An 18820-nucleotide genomic window follows, 5' to 3' on the forward strand; every position below is an offset into this window, starting at 1 on the left:
AGCACATGACGACTTGAAGACGCCTCAGACCTAAAATATCCGTAAAATGGGCGACTTGAATGGCGGCATATCGCGGTAATATATCAAGACTCCACTATGTACATACACGTATATATAAAAATTGCAAATTTATTCATATAAATAAAACGATTTACAGACATATAGATGAAACAAAAGTATGAAGACTACGGATTTTATGCGAATAAAATGGAATTTTGAGGTTACTATCTCTTTTTTTCGGTTCGCACAAATGCATCCGCGGCCTAAACGATGAATCGTGTACAAAAAATGCGACTCGAGGACTAGTCTAATATTCTATAGTGACCGTTTTCGTTTTCAGGTACTCGTTCAGAGCCTCCTGTCCGAGATCCTTCCCGAAACCGGACATCTTGAAGCCGCCGAACGGCGCAGCGACGTCTGTCTTGTTGTACGTATTTATGAACACCGTTCCGGACTCGATTTTCTCGGCGAATCTCAGTGCTCGGCTGATGTCCTTTGTCAGAACACCGGAGGCTAGACCGTACTCGGTCCCGTTCGCTCTGTTGATCATGTCCATCATGTTCTTCGAGCTGAATTTCGAGATCACCATCACGGGACCGAAGGATTCCTCCTTGGCGATGTACATGTCGTCCTTGACGTTCGTGAATATCGTCGGCTCGAAGTACCAACCGGAACGATTCACTCGGTTCCCGCCGTAGACGAGGGTCGCACCTTCCTGGACCCCACGACGAACGAAGTCCAGAAGCTTATCCATGTGGGCCTTGTGGTTCTGCGGTCCGTGAGCTGTGCTTCTGTCCAGTGGATCGCCAATCGTGATCTTCTTCGTCTCTTCGACCGTTCTCTTTACGAACTCATCGTGTATGGACTCCTCGACGAACAGGCGACCTAATTTTATAAAACGTGTACAATTAGCAAAAATATTCATTTAGGATCGTTTTATAGACGATTAATTTTTGCTTGAAGAATTCAGACGACCACGTACCAGCTGCGATGCAGTTCTCCCCTTTGTTGAAGAACACGCTGCTCATCCCGACTCTGACCGCGTGCTGAATGTCAGCGTCCTCGAAGATGACAAGTGGACTCTTCCCACCGAGTTCCAGGGAGACCTTTTTCAGGTTACTGTCCGCGCAGGATCTCATTATCGACTTACCGACCTGCGTGGAACCGGTGAAACCGAGTTTCCTGATCATAGGGTGCTCGCAGATCGCATTCCCTGTCGTCGAGCCATCGCCTGGGACTATGTTCACTACACCGGGTGGGAATCCAGCTTTGACGGTGAGTTCGGCGAACTTCAAGGCCGTTAACGGAGACGCCTGGGCCGGTTTCATCACCACGGTGTTACCAGCCGCTAAACAGGCCGCCATTTTCCAGGAGAGCATCATCAGGGGATAGTTCCACGGTGTGACCAAGCCGCAGACGCCTATCGGTTCCTTTCTGGTGAACGTCAGATTGCGATTGGGCCTGGCGTGGGATATCGGAATGGTGGAACCTTGGATCTTGTCGCACCAGCCGGCAAAGTACCGCCAGGTCTCGATCGACATTCCTATATGTGTCTTCAGGGCAAGAGTGTACACCGCGCCGGAGTCCAGGCTTTCTATGGTAGCCAGTTCTTCCCTGTGCTCGTCCATCAGGTCAGCCAGTCTAAGGTGTTTCAAGGAAATTCGATTAGCACTGTTAATGGTTCTTAATCAATGATACACCTTGCAAGTGAGGATTGCTTACTTGAAGAGAATAGCGCCACGCTCTCTGGCGCTGATCTTGCTCCACTCGCCTTCCTCGAACGCCTTCTGGGCAGCCTTCACCGCCCTGTCCACGTCTTCCACGGATCCACACTCCACCGAACAGATGACGGTCTCGTCGTGAGGATTGATCGTGTCGATGGGTTTCCCTTGACCGTTCACAAATTCCCCGTTGATGAACAATTGTCTGGGGAACTTCAGGTTCTTGTGGTTCGCCTGAACCTCCACCGCGTCGTACTTGACATCCTTGGAAGCAGACACGCCACGCGCGACCAGCACCACCGTCGTCGCGAACTGACTAAAGACTGGTGCCATGAAGACGTCGATGTTCTGCAATGTCACCCCCACGTTGTCCTTCACTTCTTCCACCAGCCTGACCACGTCCATGCTTCCAGCCCCTGAAACGAAGAACGAAGATCCATCATTGAATTATTCGGGATCCTACAGACACCATCGAACAGTATTTCTCGTACCGCAAGCGAAGAAATCGGTATCGTTCTCGACATCCATCTTCAGGATGCCCTTCCAAATGCGTTTCAAGGTCTCGGCAGTCTTCAACTCTTCCTCCGTGAACTCTATCACCGTTTCCTCAGTCTTCTGGCCGAACTTGTTCGCCGGGATCGTTTTGGTTCCGATCTTTATCCTCTCCACGTTCACGAACTTCCCGTCACCGGCTGTGATCAACAATCCTCCTTCGTGAAGAACACCCAAATGGTTCTCCACGTCCACTCGGGACTCTTCCCTCGGTAATTGAGCTTTCTCCCACAATGTGGACCCGAACAGGCGTACCTCCTCGCCGTTGATCGTCGTCCAAGCGCCTGGCGTACTGTCCAAACCGCGAATGAAGTCGTGGATCTTCTTCGCCGGCTTGGTCCAGTCGATCTTCTGCAGTTCTTTCTTATTCAACATAGGATCGTAAGTGGCGCCTGCCTCGGTTTGCTGGATCATCGGCGCGATCCCCTTCGCCACGAGGTTCACCGCCTCTCCCATGGCTTTGATACCCTCCGGATAGAGAAAATTATTGTACAGTGAGTCCAACGTGTCGTTCGGATCCACCTTGCAAGAATTTTGCAGCAGAATCGGCCCAGTGTCCAAGCCATCGTCCGCCCAGAATATCGAGAAACCCGCGGTGTCGTCTCCTTCTATCAGAGTCCTGAAAATTAAATAAGAAGCTTGCAAAGATATACGTATGTTCGTTGTCGGGCCTGATCGATATCTAGTACATATATCTATGTGTCGACGACAACTTGGAAAACTGATCCGCAACCGGTTGTGTCCACGACCGCATACAGTCCCAACAGATCGATTTACGCTTATTTCGCCTGCCCCACTCTCGATATCATTCTCACAGATAACAGCGCGGCGTGTACTCTGTACTGCACTCTCTTTCATTACGTTATTACACTCGCGATTATGTTAATAACGCGAGATACTGACCAGTTTATGGCGCTGGCACCACGATGCCTGGGCAGTATAGAAGGGTGGTAGCATATGCTCTTGTGACGAGGATGATTGATCACCTCCATGGGGATGAATTGACTGCAGAACGGCAGCACGTTTAGATCGACCTCGATACCTTTGTACAGATCCAAAACCTCTGGCAATGTGACACCCTTGCTTCTCCAAGATTTGATCTTGAACACCGGCGTGTCGTCTGCCTTCGCGGTTATCGCTAAATGAACATGATATATGGTAGATCAAGACACTGTAAACTGTATCAGCGTGTGTGTAATTTTGTTATGGAGACGTTTCTCTGTACCTAAAGCATCTTCTCGGTTCCCTTTGTCGGGTATCGTGAAGACCCCCGTGATCTGATGACCATTTTGCCTCAGTAATTTGTACACCTCCGCCGCGAACGGGCTCTGACCGATAATGGCCACTTTCAGTTGCGCCATCGCCGTCTACGGTCCGAAGGGAAATTGTCAGCCTCAGTTTTTATCTAACCCGAATTCCAATAGACATACCCACCAAACATGCAACCTGGTTAGTCTACAGGGTGGTGCTTTCATACGTACCTATATGACTCTTTGGGTGTAACTTTCACCGGTATGTTTGTGTTTTTTTGTTTTTAAGCAGACTGCAAATAAAAGAAGGTTGTGAGGAATAGAAGCTTGTGCAACGGAAACTATGTACACATATATGTGAATTATCGCATCTAACTGTAAGTTGCGAACTAGTAATTTGTAATTGCTTTCTCTATCCACCCGATTACCATTTCTACCATTGTTATGCTTACAGCCATTTCAGTGTCACCCGAATGGTAGTAAACACCGTTGGCGATAGCAAAATTGTTATTATACGAGAAGTTAAGAAGGAAATTCTTACGGAATTCACGACGTACGAGCGCCGAGGGAGAAAGTTTCTCAGCGAGAGCATGAAGAGACTGTATCACCGTTCACTCTGGGCACCGTTCACTTGAACACCTCTTAATGTACACCTCTACTTGCGATCATCGACTGAACCGGGCTGAAACGCAGTACGTTTATATAAGGCTAAGAGTGTATCACTCGCTGGAGGTCAAGAACTTGCCGAGACTCACAATTCTCCCTTATCTGAGTGTTCGATTAGTTACTCTTTTTTGGCACGCACGTCTTAATAGTGCTTCCCCGCGAAATTCGTGGAACGCTGATCTGAAGTCAGATTCATGATACGAATTATTATGTAATATGGGATTATATGTACTTATTATATTGGGATATCGATTAGGTGTAGGTGGCTTTTTTTTAGAAAGCAACGTTAACTCCGGGTGTTTTCATTCTTTATGTATAAGATAATCAAATGATATCCTGAAGCGAGATATCTGTAGTGATTAGAGAATAGAAATTTATCATATAATTATACATTGCAACATATGCAACTGTTGCTGCTAGAGATTCATAGTGTAACCAGTTTTGGTTGATTAGTTATCGTGCAATAATATAAGTTGTAACCGGTATGGACGGGTTTCGATGAAAGATTCTCCCCTATCGACCAGTCGTAGGTCACTGATAAGCTGTTTACTGGTGTCCAGTCTCCTCGTACCGGTTCGAATCGGTTTTGAGGCCAGGAACATGCAGATCTTTGCAAGATTCGAATGAAAAAAAAGTGATGTAAGAATAATCGAAAACAGCAGAAGCATCATTTCTGAAGAATAAGAGAGCGAGATATCTTAAAAATAATAAATTTTGTTTTATTACATTACCAATTTATATAGAGGGGACAAGGTAGAGGAAAAATTGTGTTTTTATACAATAGCATATACGTTAATAAAGTAGAATTAACTGTAAGTAAGTGTACAGAAAATTATATTAGATTATTTAGTATCTAGGTACTTTAAATTCCGATCCACCGTCCATCACGTTGGTCGGTTTCCTCTTGTTCATAATATTCTGAATCTTCTGCCATTCTCTGTCCAACTCTGCTTTCTCGTTCTTCTCTTTATTGTACTTCCTCGTTCTTCTACCGTCGGCCATCTTTACACCGTACTGAAACGCCGCTTTCGGCAACGCTTCTTTATTGTTCATGTATTCGCTGTACTCCTCCGGCGTATCGAAGTCCCATCGACCGATTGGGCCTTTTTTATTACCAAGGTCCATCTTGGTGTAATCGACCTCGTCGTCGGAATCGTCAATGGCGTCCTGCATTTCGTCCAGACCGGGGTAACATTCCGCGTAGCCTTCCGGCTCGGCGGCCAACTTGTTAAGGAGAGCTCCTTTCTTGGGAGCATTGACGTCTACACTAGAGGACGCAACGCTAGGCAATTGTGGAGCATTTGCTTTGTCATCTGCGTCCAAACCACTTTCTGGCTTGTCAAAGTAGGACGCCTTCTTTTTCTCTCTAGACTGATTCTGGTCCTTCTTCCCGATCGCAGGAACATAGTCCCCGATATCACCATAAATACTCTCGTCCTGTGGTCTTGGCGCGATGTCCATGTCATTCATATCATCAGGCCTGGATCTGCCGTCTTTATTCTTCTTTCCTTTCTTCCCGTGACGGTTACCTTGCCGCAGGTACGACAATATCTGCGCCAGTTTGTTTATTACTATGTCGTTTGTCGTTAAGGTCGGCGTGTTGTCTATCGTAGGTACGTCTGCTTTACTTCTGATCAAAGTGGTCGGTATATCTACATCCGTGTTCTCGTCATCCAGTTCTATTACGTAAGCCATGCGACCAGGCGTGAATAGTTCGTTCCTTTCTATTGTCTTGGACTTCATGGTCATAACAGTCTTGTAAACATTGCGGGCGATTTTGGTCTTAAATTGCATTTCATCATCTTTCTTCTCCACCTCCTTTTTCTCCTTCACTTTCTCCTTTGGCTTCACCAGCTTCTCCATCTCTTGCTCCTGTTCGTGCTCCTTTGCCTCGATTTCGCTACGTACCTGTTAAAAAATGATTTCTTTCAACAATCATGTGTCAATGTGCGATTACATTACAGATTAACCAGTTTCTGTTTCGTATTAAATACCTTCTGCAGGAGAGCATAATCTAGCCCTTTCACCAAGTGAGTGTGCTCCATGTCTCCACCCAAGAATTTGGACTGTTGGATCATTTGCCGTCTACGTTCAGCAGCATCCATTCCTGACTTCAAGTCTGGTGCCACAGCTCTGTACGCACTGGCGCTGTTCATTGGATCCTCAGCTTGGTAATCTTGATTCGTACCGTCCCTACGTTCTCTTGCTCTGTCTCTATACTTTTCTGCCAATTCTGCCATCTTATCTTCCTCCTGCTTTTTCAGCTTGGCATAGAAGCTCTTCTTTTTTCTCCTGAGCTCTGCTCGACTGCCACCGCTGACATTGGGAGTCTGTGCAGTTTTTGCACTGGCATCTCTAGCAGTTCCAGGTACAGACGCTGGTGTGGCCGATGGAACAGATGCCCTTGGGGTCATCAATAACTTACGGAAGTCATCGTTCGTTAAACGAACGGACATTCCCATGTCCTCCTCGGCTGTGTCTGGCATTTTTCCGTTCGTAGGTCGTTCTCTTTAATAAGATTGAGGTTACTTTGTGAAAGTAAGTGAAAGAATCAAATAGAGCAACATAAAAAAACATCACTATACTCAAACTTGAAATATGGCTGTACATACCTTAAATACTGTAAAGATCACAGTAATTATTTTAAGGTATTCGACATCTGTGGCACAATCGTTTGTATCAATATTATTTCATGAATGAAAATGTCAGGTTTATAAACATCGATAGCCTTGCCATCTATCAGACATCTAGTAGACTACATCCAGAAAATAATGGTCCCTTCTACAGGTAATGTAGATATCTTATTTATAGCAAGAATGATTGTGTTGTGTACACATGTATGTATGTAAATATGAAATTTAACAATAAAATTATGTCTATTACAGATGTGGAATTTTATTCAATAACTTTTACAAACAACGTAATATAACGGATCGGAGAAGATATCATTGCAGTAATCATTTTGCATTCTGTACAACATAATAGTGAGCATCTATGCAATCCACATATTTCATTGTTGCTTTTCCTAATTGAGGATTAGCAATATAATGTGCAAAGCGAGTAATGCCATTGCAAGCAGCTCCGTACTCGCCGTGTTTGTTTAAAGCAATTACAGCACCAGTGAATGTCGGATAATGCTCAGCAATTCTACGGATTGCTATGGTAGCGGCTGCAGTTGGACTGGCACCTCGACGCATCTCTTCCACGGCCAGGAAACTGTACAGATATTTATCGATTCGGATTTTCAAGCTTTGTACAAAAAATCTGCCTTATGGTTTATATAAGATTCTTTACCTGGGTAAAAATCGCATCATAATGTCACCCTCACCGGTACCAGCAGCTGCGCCAACTTTCTGATCAGCGTATGCACCAGCACCTGCGATCGGAGAATCTCCAATGCGGCCAGGAATTTTATTCCTCGCGCCGTTAGTCGATGTACCCGCGGCTATGTGCCCATTCGTATCTATCGCGAGAACCCCAATTGTGTCATGGTTCTCCTCGTTTACGTACGATTGATGTTCCTCGATGGAGTTTTCCATTTCAGTCATGAAATGATACGGACCGCAACTTTTCTTTGGGTCTGGAGCCACATTCTGGGGTAAGGAATACGTGGACTTAGTTGGAGAGTAGCTTACATTTGAATTAAATATCTGGTACCTTCCAGAAATTCGGCTGGCAGTTATTGTCTTTCCAATCCGACCACATCTTCTTGGATTCTTCTGTCTGCAACGATTCTTCTTCGAATCCCATTTCTAAGGCAAACTTTGTTGCCAGCTCTCCGCCTAGCAACGAATGTTTGGTGTTTTGGAGAACCTTACGAGCTACCGAAATTGCATTCTTCACGTTTCTTAGAAGACCAACACCGCCTACGTCCATTGTAACTCTGTCAACAAGAATAAGTTAATATAAATTTTGCAGGACTTCTGGATAAATGAGTCTGCGAGCAAAGAGGTGTTATACCCGTCCATGATTAACGCGTCTAATGTTGTTTCCCCAGATTCATCTGGGCTGCCTCCATATCCTACAGTTTTCCTGCACTTCTGTGCTTCACAGAGACTGCAACTTTCTTCTATTGCATCCAGGGCACTCCGTTTTTCATTGTACAAAACATCCCATGCTGAATACAATTATAATTCATATACATTAATATAGTGTTAACTTTTTATGAACTGTGTGTGTTTAGAAGCTGTACCTTTTTGTGTAGCATCCTGGTAATCCCAAGTAACTACAACCAGAGGAATGCTATTGTTGGAGGTGCCTGTTGCTCCAGAAGTTGCTAAGTAAATACTTGCAACGAGACAAGCTATTAGGAGGAACTGCATCCTGGGAGCTCTGTTCCGACTATTGATCAGTATTGAGAATTTATGGTCTAGACACTCCTTGTTCATGGAATAGGTGGGGATATATCTCTGATGTCAAGCTGTGTACAATTATAATATTGTTTTAATATTATGTTTCTTAGCAACACAGTCCTCTGATAATCTGCAGATGTCAGTGAACTTCTATAATCGTTTTGTACTTGTTTAAACTGTAAATACATAATTCTATCTGCATTTTTATTGATGAAACATTTTACTTAGGTAACCGACTACAATATCATTAATCAATTTAACATTCGACTAATTCCAATATGATTAGATCAATCAGAACCATTGATATAAAACCAAATTAAGTTTGGATTTATTATTAATGATATCTTATCTAACTCATGGAAAAATTCAGTGATAGCGGCTACGAAGAATGTGTTTTAATCAGCGGCCAATGCAACCTTATCAACGATATACAAATATACCGACTGCGAATTACAGTTTCATCGGCATAAAAACTTATCGAATATACATATGTAAGTACATATATATGTAGTTCAAAACTAGTTTGCAAATTTCTCAACAAATTCTCATCGATCCCACTCAACGAATGATTCGATTTTATTTAAATAATTCAATTCAATAATTAGGTTCGTAACAACTCCGTTACTCTGCCCTTATTGTTTGCACGGAAATTCACCAATTACGTTTATCAAATATGTTTGTCGAACGCCCTTAGGCGTTCAAAAGACACATAATATGTACAACGAATGACTTAAAATTTCTAACGCTTAATCGTCTAAACTAGTTGTAAAGAATTAAATGCTGTAACCTACTGACCAATGAGAACTCCGAATTATTTGGACCACCGTTGATCATTCAGTTCCTGACCATTCTGTTACGTTCACTTTTGATTTTCTCGTCATTTTGTGAGGCATTTAAAAAAAAACATTGATTGTCCGCGACGATCTTGATGGCAATTTCGAATTTGGTGTAAACATGGATGGGTTCATTGACACGAGCAATTTGTAATCGATGCGGAGGTGTTTCGCTTACCTCAATCATAAAATAAATAAACGGTATAATTCCGTAAAGTCTTAACAAATACTGTAAACGTTGCAAGAAAGAAATTTTATTGACAATTCTTCTTTGAGACTGAATAGCACGGTTAACGCTGATCGTTCGTCGCAGTTGTAACCTGCACGCATCGATCTTTCAAAAATGCCCTTCAAAAAAGATGTACGGCTTTTGTTGAAGCCCTATTATTTAATAAACATTTTGCTCAGCCTTTCGTACATTGTCTCGAAGCGAATTCCATTTGTTTGTCATTATGTGTTCGCGCAGGCCGAATGTGAACTTGATGGGGTAAGTCAAAAACAAAACTTCATCCTCTATGTTAGATAAATACTAACAAATGGCCTATTTTTTCTTTTTTAGAGAGAAACAGAGATCCTATTTTTTCTCATGATAGTCATAATGATAAGGTCACGAAAAACTGGAAGTGTTACCATGATAAACTATCTCTCGTCCAGCTTCGTGTACACCAAAGTTGCCAATCTGATTCTTTGGTTCTACGCAGATATTCGCATGGGGATACTATTTGCCATCATATTCATTTGTATGTACTTATTCAATAATCTGTATTGTATAATGTATGTATGTTACAATAGAAAATTGTAATTATAGTATGCGGTCTGTTGTTCCCCGAACCAACGTATCAGGGCCCAGAGAATGTAATTTACCTACATGGTGCAAGTGGACTGCAAGAAGAGCTGCAACGCGACACAAGAATTATTTGGCTGGTTGCATTCTATACTGCATGGAATCCAGCTTGTGTTAATTTTGCTCCAATATTTTCTGAATGTTCTGCAGAGTTCGTTCATTTGCTTCATATGTGTATTAATATCAATAGAGTGTTCTGTGATAGTAAAATAATATATATTTCCAGATACGCTTTAGACAACTTGAAATTTGGAAAAGTGGACATCGGAAGGTATCCAGATGCAGGAGCAAAGTATCATGTTAGTGATGCTAGCACTAGCAAACAGCTGCCAACCTTAATTCTGTTTAAGGAGGGCAAAGAGGTAGAAAGGCGCCCGTACGCTGATCGTAAGGGTAAACTGGTTAAATTTCTTTTTTCATTGGTACGTATATTACAGATTTCTGTGCACATTCATAATTTTGTATGCACCGGTTAACAGAAGTTACTTTATAGGACAACATAAAGGCAGCATTTGATCTGAACAATCTGTACAAGGATTGTAAAAAGAATCCATTGAAGAAAAAAGAAAGGAAGTCTGTGAAGGCTGAGTGAATTGTTCCACGTATTTAGGCATTTTGTTAAAGCGTTATCGGTTCCATAGCACTGCCAACGACTACGATCGAAGAGTGACTTCTACTGTGTAGAACAGATATTTAGTATACCATTGTCTCGTGCAAATTTTAATTTATAGAGAAATACGAACGTTTGTAAATATTTCATTCTGTCCTTTACCATCACACGCATGTCATGCACCACTGTGTTCTATTAGTAACGATGGGACGGTAGTGTAGAGAAAAAGACGACGAGTCGATCGAAAGGTAGACAATGTCACAATCGACATTGAATGATTTAAAAGTGCCACATGTTGAGTATGATTTGCACACGTGAAAAGTGGGCGTTTTATCTAACCAAAGTGACGTACGGCTTCTAGTTACAGTACGTGTAACTCGTTGCAGTCTTCAATGAATAAACAATTGTTGAATTGTACGCTTTTGTAAGGCTTTAATGTATATGTACATTGTGTGTTACATTAAATTTTCATATACTACAAAATTCAGGCATGTATATACAATAGAAAATGTTGGTAAATTAAGTATTACAATATATTATACAGGTGGCCAGATGGTCGCGACTTCTCCGTGAGCCGATTCTGGTAGCCATTTCTGATAGGACGACAAGAGAACTGAAATTAATCACATTCTTTTTTATTGCCTGTCATTCCAATCAACGGATGTATTATGTACAAAAGAATGTATACTTACAACTTTTATCGGTTTCCCAGATCTCCCGTAATTTCTCTCTTGACATAATCGCATGAGACAATAGGAGCTGAGTTATTTCTTGTGTTCGTGGTATTAATCTAAAATCATATTATTACAATGAATTTTCTTATATTATTTACAATTTCGTCATACAAAAATCTTACTTTGCCCAGGATTTGTTGATGCTCTGTGGCGTCGAGAGCAACGAAGGGACAAATCGTTGTAATTTCAGACAGACTTTACCCTCCAAAAAGAAACACGCAAACCATTTCACTCCTTCGGTGGACAGAGGATGCTCCACGTTCATCAATGGTAATGTCCAACCAGCCTTTCCCACTGTTCCTCTCATGGTACACATTACTTTTCCAGTCTCTGTGTCATACCTATGGATATACAAACAATATACAGTTATATAAGTTCTTCAAGGCAATGAAATTTACAGTTGGTATCACAGACCTTGGAGGTGGGTCAGTCAAGGGTTCTCCGAGCTGACAGAGGGACGGAGCAAACTTGGGTAGCCATTCCGGTTCTATAACCGTGACGCCACGCATATACATTTTATTAGTCTCGTATATTTCTTGGTAAACTACCCATTCAGGACACGATTTACGGAGAACGCACGACGAGAGCATGAACACTGGATCCTCCATGTCTAGGGTTCTAGTAGAACAAATACGTGTAATTTCGTCCATACGAAACGCTTCAATAATTCAATACAAATCAATCGTACTTATAAGCGTATTTCCATTTAGTTTTGTCTTGATCTTCACCGATTTCGTCTGGCATTACCTTCCTTGCGATCTGGTCAGCCATACCAGCAAGAACTATTTGTCTCAATAGTTTCGCTTCAATGTCGGTAGGTGGTTTCATTCTGCGCGAACATTTGAGGTTAAGGAAGCGATCTTTTTATACGAAAAATACCATTCGGGATACGTACTGTGGATCGATAGTTAGATTTAGATCCTGTATATTCAAGTTGATTTCATTTGTCAGCTGTTGTCGAAGCTTCCTGATCTCGACCACTGCTTTGTGCCTCAGACCGTGCTCGTCGCAAAACGAGAGGAGCTTGCCTTTAGTCCCAGCATATTCTGATGCTCCCACTGCTCTTATCAGGACCATTGGATCGCCTGTGCAAACGTCTTTTTATTTGTACCATGCTCTCTAGATTCGCCCAATGAAATATTCAATCGACGTACCAAGAAGCAAACTATTTCCTGCTCCAGCCCAGTGACGTCTCATTCGTAACCATTTGCCTTTCGTACCGCCATCCGAACTGAACGCCTCCACCAGGACTTCTTGAACAGAAAGCGCAGCAACCATACACACGGTGTACTGCAAAAGATTGTGCTGATGGGAAAGAGCCAACATCTTTCCATAACGAGGAGCAACCGGAAACGCAGCGATACTGTGACCAAGTGGCGTGACTTTGGCGCTGTATGAACCTAAAGGGACAACAGAATTGTTTAAGAATCTGTATTAAATCCAGAGATGCGATGTTCGTACCTTCCTTTCCAGGTGACGGTTGATACAATGCACCCAGAATCAATAGTCGTCTTTCGGCTGTTCGTAGTTGCACAGTGTCTGGCGGTGTTGGGAACGGGAAGTTCACGACTTTGTCAATGTTCATTGCTTTCATTTGCAGCAGTAAGTCGTCCACTGGCTTCCGTTGGATCTCCGATTGACTGAACTGTTCGAACTGATCGTTGAACACCGCTGAGGAGTATAGTCTGAAAGGTAGTCCTTTGTTGGATGTATCTTTAATACAAATACGATTGTGTAGGTAATAAAGTACCTATAGCAATGACCAGGACCGGTTCTACCCGCTCTTCCAGCACGTTGATTCGCGGACGCCTTGCTGGTGTAACATATTTCATACGTACTCACACCTGTCACCTTATCGTACATTCTGGTTTTGCAACGTCCAGAGTCTACAACGTATTTTATGTTGGGTATTGTTAACGAAGTTTCTGCTACGTTTGTGGAGACCACGCATAAACGACAGCCCTCCGGGGGTGGCTCGAACACCTGAGAACGAATATGTTTTAACTCCTTGTGTCGACGCATAATTTTTTTTTTAATTACCCTAGCTTGCTTGTGGCTCGGTAACAAAGAGTAGAGAGGCAGCACCCACAGTGGTTGTGCGTTTGCACAAAGTTTCAGATCAATAACGTCGTCATCCTCGTCCTCGTCCTCGTCCAAATGAATCTCTTCGTTTTCTTCCCCTCCAATTAAATCTTCATGTGTATCGTCAGCAAAAGGAATTCACGTATTTAGCTCGTACATACTCGTCCAGATTAATAGTTGGTAACTGAATCTGCTTCTTTTGTCTTAGCTTGTTGTAACGTATGGCCTCCTTGCAACGAAAATCATCGTCAGAGTCATCACAGTCGCTTTTGGTTTCAGTATCTTTATCTTTCTCGTCGGAATTCGCTGTGTCTTGTGTAGTCTCTATTTTCTTCTGTACCTGCTTCTTCTTCTTTTTTATAGGAAAAGCTTTACGCAGTCTACGTACCACCAAATTGACTTCCTGCTGTCCTGAATTTTTAGCGTTAAACACATTTGTCAGAGTAGGCCGATTATGATCCGATTTATAACTGTAAGATACATGCCTGTTAGAAATATTAAAATACCGCCGTCTGGCAAACGAGTGTGTATCTTTATTGCTTTTCGAAGAGCGTTAGCAACATAGTTAGAACTGGTTCTTCTATTAAAATGTATTGTAACAGGAAACTGTCTGGTCTCCACTGCTATCACCGGTGGTTTGATCTTAAACAATCTCTTATTCTCCACAAACTCTTCTACCCTCAAAGTAGCTGACATTACTACAAGTTTCAGAGGATTGTTCCTTTTACTCCGTAACGGTACTATCCGAGATAATAAACCTATTAGAATATCTGTGTATACGCTCCGTTCGTGTGCTTCGTCCAAGATGATTACAGAGTATTTTTTTAACAGAAAATCCTGTAAAATTAATCATCGTTAGCCCACATCATTTCTGGGAAGCCCAGCAAAAGCTATTAACATACAGTTTGTATTTCTTTCAACAGAACACCGTCGGTCATGAATTTGATCTTGGTCTCCGGCGTAGCATTCCCCTCGAAACGAATCAGATACGAAACCTCCTTCTCCGTGAGATTCATTTCTTCACCGACACGTTTGCTCATAGACATAGCAGCCACTCTTCTAGGCTCAGTGATTCCGATTAGCCTATCTCGAGCATAGCCAGCTTCGTAAAGAAATTGAGGCACCTGAGTGGTCTTACCACTCCCTGTCTCACCAGTAATTATTACAACGGGATTCTCATTAATTGCCTCCACAATAACCTGTTCCTCTGCCACTACTGGTAACTTTAATCTAACTGCTTGTATTTCTGACTTCCTCTGTAATGTTACAAAGATGGCAGGCTTTCTGTCTACTGGCTTTTGTTCCTTCTGTGACTTCAAGGAACCTTTACTTTGGACAGCAACGACTCCTTCTTTTTCTTCAAGAGCTTCCTCTGTGACATTGCTCTTATTTGAAGACTGATCCTCTTTCTCTGGGGAACCCTCTTTTGCAGTTTCTTTAGTTTCTGCAGGCTGATCATGTGTCTCGTGCTCTGAAGTATTTTCCTCTTGTTCAGATTCATTATCTTCTTCATTATTCGACTCTGACTCACTGTCACTGGATTCCTATAATACATGCTTATCAATACCCATGACAATTTAGTCTTATCGGTAACTTACATCAAATCCCACAACATTTGGATCCTGAACAGTTGCCTCTTCTCTTTCTTGTGCTAAAATAGCTAATCTTCTCTTCCTTCCACCTTTAATAGCATTTATAGATAATTCCTTGCCATCGCATTCATAGTCAGTCTTTGTTACAATAGGTAACTCTGCTTCTCTGAAATGACGTTTTAAGCCTTTCGTTTGCACAGACGTTAAGGATACATATTGTTTTAACTCATCTTGGGATGCCTGAACTTTTGCCAGTTCTTCCAAAAGTGTGGCTCTCTATTTGTAAATAAAATACTATATGAAACAACCAGCACAAACTACGATTACTTTGTACAGATTTACTTACTTGTAACTTTTTCTTCTTCTTCTCTACAACTTTTTCTAATAGTTTTCTACGCTTTTTCGACAATAATCGAGTAATAGTTACTTTTTTAACTTTATTCTTTGTCTTTCTTTTTTCACTAGGAAGAACTAACGCATTGCAATTATCATAATTGTCCTCGCGGTGTTTAAGATCCAAAGCAATCTGTTTCAAGGAAATAATGTTACAAAAACAATATTCGTTTCATACAATGTATTCGTAAAAACATGGAATTTAAAAAACTACCTTCTTGGCACCGGAATTGTCAATTTCAACTTCTGCGATATTTCTCGATTTCCAATTATGCCTTGTCTTGCCCATTTTTGATACTATTCTTTAACTAAACAATTAAACCACACTATGCTGTTTTTTTATCTTAAATAATTAAAACATTTGTAACTGCTACATAATTGTTTTCATGTTATTATACAGGCACAGGTTATGCTGTTTTTAACCATGTGCTCTATGTAGATGCGCTTCAAAAGAGGTGTCCATATATAAATATGCATATGATGTATGTATGTATGCATGTATGTATGCATGCATGTATGTATGTATGCAGATAAAATTGATTCTTAAAGTGTCATAGGTCAATGTGTATAATAACAATTGTTAATGACTCTGTGTTTAATTAAGAAATCATTCATTAATGACGTAGACCGAGTATACGAATAAAAACGATAGAAAAACTTTGTCATTCAATGTATTTTCGTTGTTATTCCTATAATCCTACTTTCTCCAACACACGCGGCCTCACGCATGCTCCGGGGGTTCTATGACCCCACTTTCTCACACACACGGGAACTCCTTCCCCATACAATAGATTTGTAGCTTAAAGAACGTAGATTAATCCTCTTATATTGATAATAACAATAAATGAGTGGAACACTGTTAAAATCACAATTGTAAGAAACGATCTCGTCACGTGTACCCCCGTTCAGTTCACTTTGGACAACTCTACCAACGTTATGTTGACAGCATTCGTCTTGACCAAGCATTCATTTTGAAGCTGAAAGAACGTAGATTAATCTGCTGTCATTGACAATAACAATAAATGACCAGAACACTGTTAAAATCGCATTTAATCGCAGACTACCACTTTTTTTTCGACCGATGGCGCCACCCGTGGCAATTCGCTCAAACTGCTAGCCAAATCATACCGACAGGTGAGTGAAAATTCCTAGTGATCGAAAAATGCGAATATCTCAGTAATTCAGCGTTCAAAATGAACACCATTAGGATCAAATTATTCCTGAGAACTGAATGCATCGACCCAATACTGAAAAACCCCAGAATTAGTAAAATTATTTATACCTGTATTAACGTTGACCCTTATGGAGCGACAACCCAAACTATAACTGGTTTCGATTGCATTTACACCGCTGAAGGGTCATCATTTTTCTTCATTACGCATTAGATTCGAATTTTAAAGAACGTACATTAGTACTTTCTAGCGTCTGGAAACCAGTAATTATAAAAACATTGTTAAAATCACACTTGTTTGTAACGATCTCGTCATGTGTATCCCGTTCAGTTCACTTTGGATAACCCTTCCAACGTTATGCTGACAGCATTCGACTTGACCAAGCACTCGACATGTAGCTGAAAGTACGTAGATTAATCCACTGTTATTGATAATAACAATAAACGGCCGGAACACTGTTAAAATCGCATATAACCGCGGAGTACCACTATTTTTTTGAATGGTGGCGCCATCCGTGGCGAATCGGTGAAACTGCTAACCAATTATATGGCTAGCAGTTTCAGCGATTCGCCACGGATGGCGCCACCGTTCAAAAAAAAAGTGGTATTCCGCGATTAAATGCGATTTTAACAGTGTTCCGGCCGTTTATTGTTATTTTCAATGACAGTGGATTAATCTACGTTCTTTTCGCTTCCAACAGAATGCTTGATCAAGACGTAACTTGTCCATAGAACGTTGGAAGAGCTATTTAAAGTGAACTAAACGGGGTACGCATGGCGAGATACAGTGTCAACCGTTGCAAACAAATGCGATTTTAACAATGTTCTTGCGGTTACTGGTTTCCAGCCGTTAGAGAATAGTAATCTACGTTCTTTAAGCAGTGCTTCTAATGCAAAACGAAGAAGAACCATGCCCGTTTAGCGGTGTAAATGCGTTCGAAATCATTTGCAATTAGGGTTGCCGCCTCATAAGGGGCTACAGTAATACAGACTTAACTAATTTTACTAATTCAGCTGTTCTGCACTATTGGGTCGATGCATTAAGTCCTGAGGGACAATTTGAGACTAATAACGTTCATTTTAAGTGGTTAATTACTGAGATATTAGCATTTTTCCATCACTAGAAATTTTCACTCACCTGTCGGTATTCTTTGGCTAGCAGTTTGAGCGATTCGCCACGGGCGGCGCCACCGGTCATTAAAATAGTGGTATTCCGCGATTAAATGCGATTTTAACAGTGTTCCGGCCGTTTATTGTTATTATCAATAACAGTGAATTAATCCACGTACTTTCAGCTACGAATTGAGTGCTTCAGCTAAACGAAAGCTGTCCGTATAACGGTGTTCGACCTGTCCAAAGTGAACTTACCGTGGTACGCATGACGAGATACAGTGTCAACCGTTGCAAACAAACGTGATTTTAACAATGTTCTTATAATTACTGGTTTCCAACCGTTAGAGAATAGTAATCTACGTTCTTTAAACGTTGTATCTAATGCAAAACGAAGAAGAATCATGCCCATTTAGCGGTGTAAATGCGATCGTAATATTTTGCAATGACGGTTGTCGCCTCATAAGGGGCTACGGTAATACAGGCATAACTAGTTTTACTAATTCTCGGGTTCTGCGGTATTGGATCGTTGCAGTAAGTTCTCAGGAATAATTTGAGACTAACAACGTTCATATAATTTAATAGTGTAACCGTGACAACGAACGCATGTATATTTTCAAATATCGGACTAATAGTATATTTTTATTCTATATTATTACATAGAAGTGAGTAATACGTATCAAAAACGTAATCGATATAAAGATATTTCATTATATTGACATTTGTAATAATTATGGATGTTGCAAGGAAATCAATATTATAGACATTATGGAACATATAACGAAATGTCACTGTAACCCTTAAAAAAGTTTTAAAGTTCCATTTATATCATTGTCCTGTGAAAATATTCATACTTGGAGTAGCATTCATATTCCAATCAAAGAATTCACAGAATAAGGAAAAGGAATCT

The 18820-nt window shown here is 41.4% G+C and overlaps 5 protein-coding genes across 5 annotated transcripts; 1 reads left to right on the plus strand and 4 right to left on the minus strand.

The window, feature by feature from the left end:
* Positions 1-113: 113 nt before the first annotated feature.
* On the minus strand, positions 114-4298 carry LOC107189514 (cytosolic 10-formyltetrahydrofolate dehydrogenase). Its single transcript, XM_015578067.1, has 9 exons — positions 4279-4298; positions 4065-4205; positions 3755-3816; positions 3499-3640; positions 3177-3411; positions 2213-2892; positions 1723-2137; positions 983-1641; positions 114-885 (listed from the first exon to the last, which is right to left on the minus strand). Exons 4-9 carry the CDS (start codon positions 3632-3634, stop codon positions 308-310), a joined length of 2703 nt encoding a protein of 900 aa, XP_015433553.1. The 5' UTR covers positions 3635-3640; positions 3755-3816; positions 4065-4205; positions 4279-4298; the 3' UTR covers positions 114-307.
* Positions 4299-4885: 587 nt separating this feature from the next.
* LOC107189515 (protein Red) lies at positions 4886-6896 on the minus strand. Its single transcript, XM_015578069.1, has 3 exons — positions 6802-6896; positions 6184-6697; positions 4886-6097 (listed from the first exon to the last, which is right to left on the minus strand). Exons 2-3 carry the CDS (start codon positions 6673-6675, stop codon positions 5036-5038), a joined length of 1554 nt encoding a protein of 517 aa, XP_015433555.1. The 5' UTR covers positions 6676-6697; positions 6802-6896; the 3' UTR covers positions 4886-5035.
* A 250-nt stretch (positions 6897-7146) lies between these two features.
* Positions 7147-9432, minus strand: LOC107189461 (N(4)-(Beta-N-acetylglucosaminyl)-L-asparaginase). Its single transcript, XM_015577997.1, has 7 exons — positions 9337-9432; positions 8532-8609; positions 8382-8447; positions 8150-8306; positions 7847-8072; positions 7484-7782; positions 7147-7405 (listed from the first exon to the last, which is right to left on the minus strand). Exons 2-7 carry the CDS (start codon positions 8575-8577, stop codon positions 7147-7149), a joined length of 1053 nt encoding a protein of 350 aa, XP_015433483.1. The 5' UTR covers positions 8578-8609; positions 9337-9432.
* LOC107189469 (thioredoxin-related transmembrane protein 2 homolog) lies at positions 9432-11219 on the plus strand. Its single transcript, XM_015578005.1, has 5 exons — positions 9432-9861; positions 9934-10114; positions 10183-10369; positions 10445-10640; positions 10712-11219. Exons 1-5 carry the CDS (start codon positions 9718-9720, stop codon positions 10808-10810), a joined length of 807 nt encoding a protein of 268 aa, XP_015433491.1. The 5' UTR covers positions 9432-9717; the 3' UTR covers positions 10811-11219.
* Positions 11220-11316: 97 nt separating this feature from the next.
* Positions 11317-16063, minus strand: LOC107189470 (probable ATP-dependent RNA helicase kurz). The gene is given in 16 exon segments (XM_015578006.1): positions 11317-11441; positions 11521-11618; positions 11685-11903; positions 11977-12180; positions 12251-12391; positions 12458-12647; positions 12717-12962; positions 13024-13247; positions 13313-13545; positions 13603-13788; positions 13790-14055; positions 14130-14481; positions 14547-15188; positions 15243-15512; positions 15583-15762; positions 15844-16063. Coding segments are annotated over 16 exon segments (3603 nt in total). The 5' UTR covers positions 15919-16063; the 3' UTR covers positions 11317-11364.
* Between the last annotated feature and the right edge of the window lie 2757 nt (positions 16064-18820).

The sequence above is a fragment of the Dufourea novaeangliae genome, unplaced genomic scaffold (assembly GCF_001272555.1).
Source record: "Dufourea novaeangliae isolate 0120121106 unplaced genomic scaffold, ASM127255v1 scaffold163, whole genome shotgun sequence".
Taxonomy (NCBI): Eukaryota; Metazoa; Arthropoda; class Insecta; order Hymenoptera; family Halictidae; genus Dufourea; species Dufourea novaeangliae.

What these genes read in the sequence shown, in the direction of transcription:
- LOC107189514 (XM_015578067.1), bottom strand. Translation starts at nt 3,634, where the DNA reads ATGGCGCAACTGAAAGTGGCCATTATCGGTCAGAGCCCGTTCGCGGCG. An exon ending in GAACCGAGAAGATGCTTTAG is followed by an intron (nt 3,412 to 3,498) that starts GTACAGAGAAAC and finishes ATGTTCATTTAG; the next exon opens with CGATAACCGCGAAGGCAGAC. An exon ending in TACCGATTTCTTCGCTTGCG is followed by an intron (nt 2,138 to 2,212) that starts GTACGAGAAATA and finishes TCTTCGTTTCAG; the next exon opens with GGGCTGGAAGCATGGACGTG.
- LOC107189461 (XM_015577997.1), bottom strand. Translation starts at nt 8,577, where the DNA reads ATGAACAAGGAGTGTCTAGACCATAAATTCTCAATACTGATCAATA. An exon ending in CCAGGATGCTACACAAAAAG is followed by an intron (nt 8,307 to 8,381) that starts GTACAGCTTCTA and finishes AATTGTATTCAG; the next exon opens with CATGGGATGTTTTGTACAAT. An exon ending in GCCAGCCGAATTTCTGGAAG is followed by an intron (nt 7,783 to 7,846) that starts GTACCAGATATT and finishes TCCTTACCCCAG; the next exon opens with AATGTGGCTCCAGACCCAAA.
- LOC107189469 (XM_015578005.1), top strand. Translation starts at nt 9,718, where the DNA reads ATGCCCTTCAAAAAAGATGTACGGCTTTTGTTGAAGCCCTATTATTTA. An exon ending in ATTTGCCATCATATTCATTT is followed by an intron (nt 10,115 to 10,182) that starts GTATGTACTTAT and finishes TTGTAATTATAG; the next exon opens with TATGCGGTCTGTTGTTCCCC. An exon ending in TTAAATTTCTTTTTTCATTG is followed by an intron (nt 10,641 to 10,711) that starts GTACGTATATTA and finishes GTTACTTTATAG; the next exon opens with GACAACATAAAGGCAGCATT.
- LOC107189515 (XM_015578069.1), bottom strand. Translation starts at nt 6,675, where the DNA reads ATGCCAGACACAGCCGAGGAGGACATGGGAATGTCCGTTCGTTTAACG. An exon ending in ATTATGCTCTCCTGCAGAAG is followed by an intron (nt 6,098 to 6,183) that starts GTATTTAATACG and finishes ATTTTTTAACAG; the next exon opens with GTACGTAGCGAAATCGAGGC.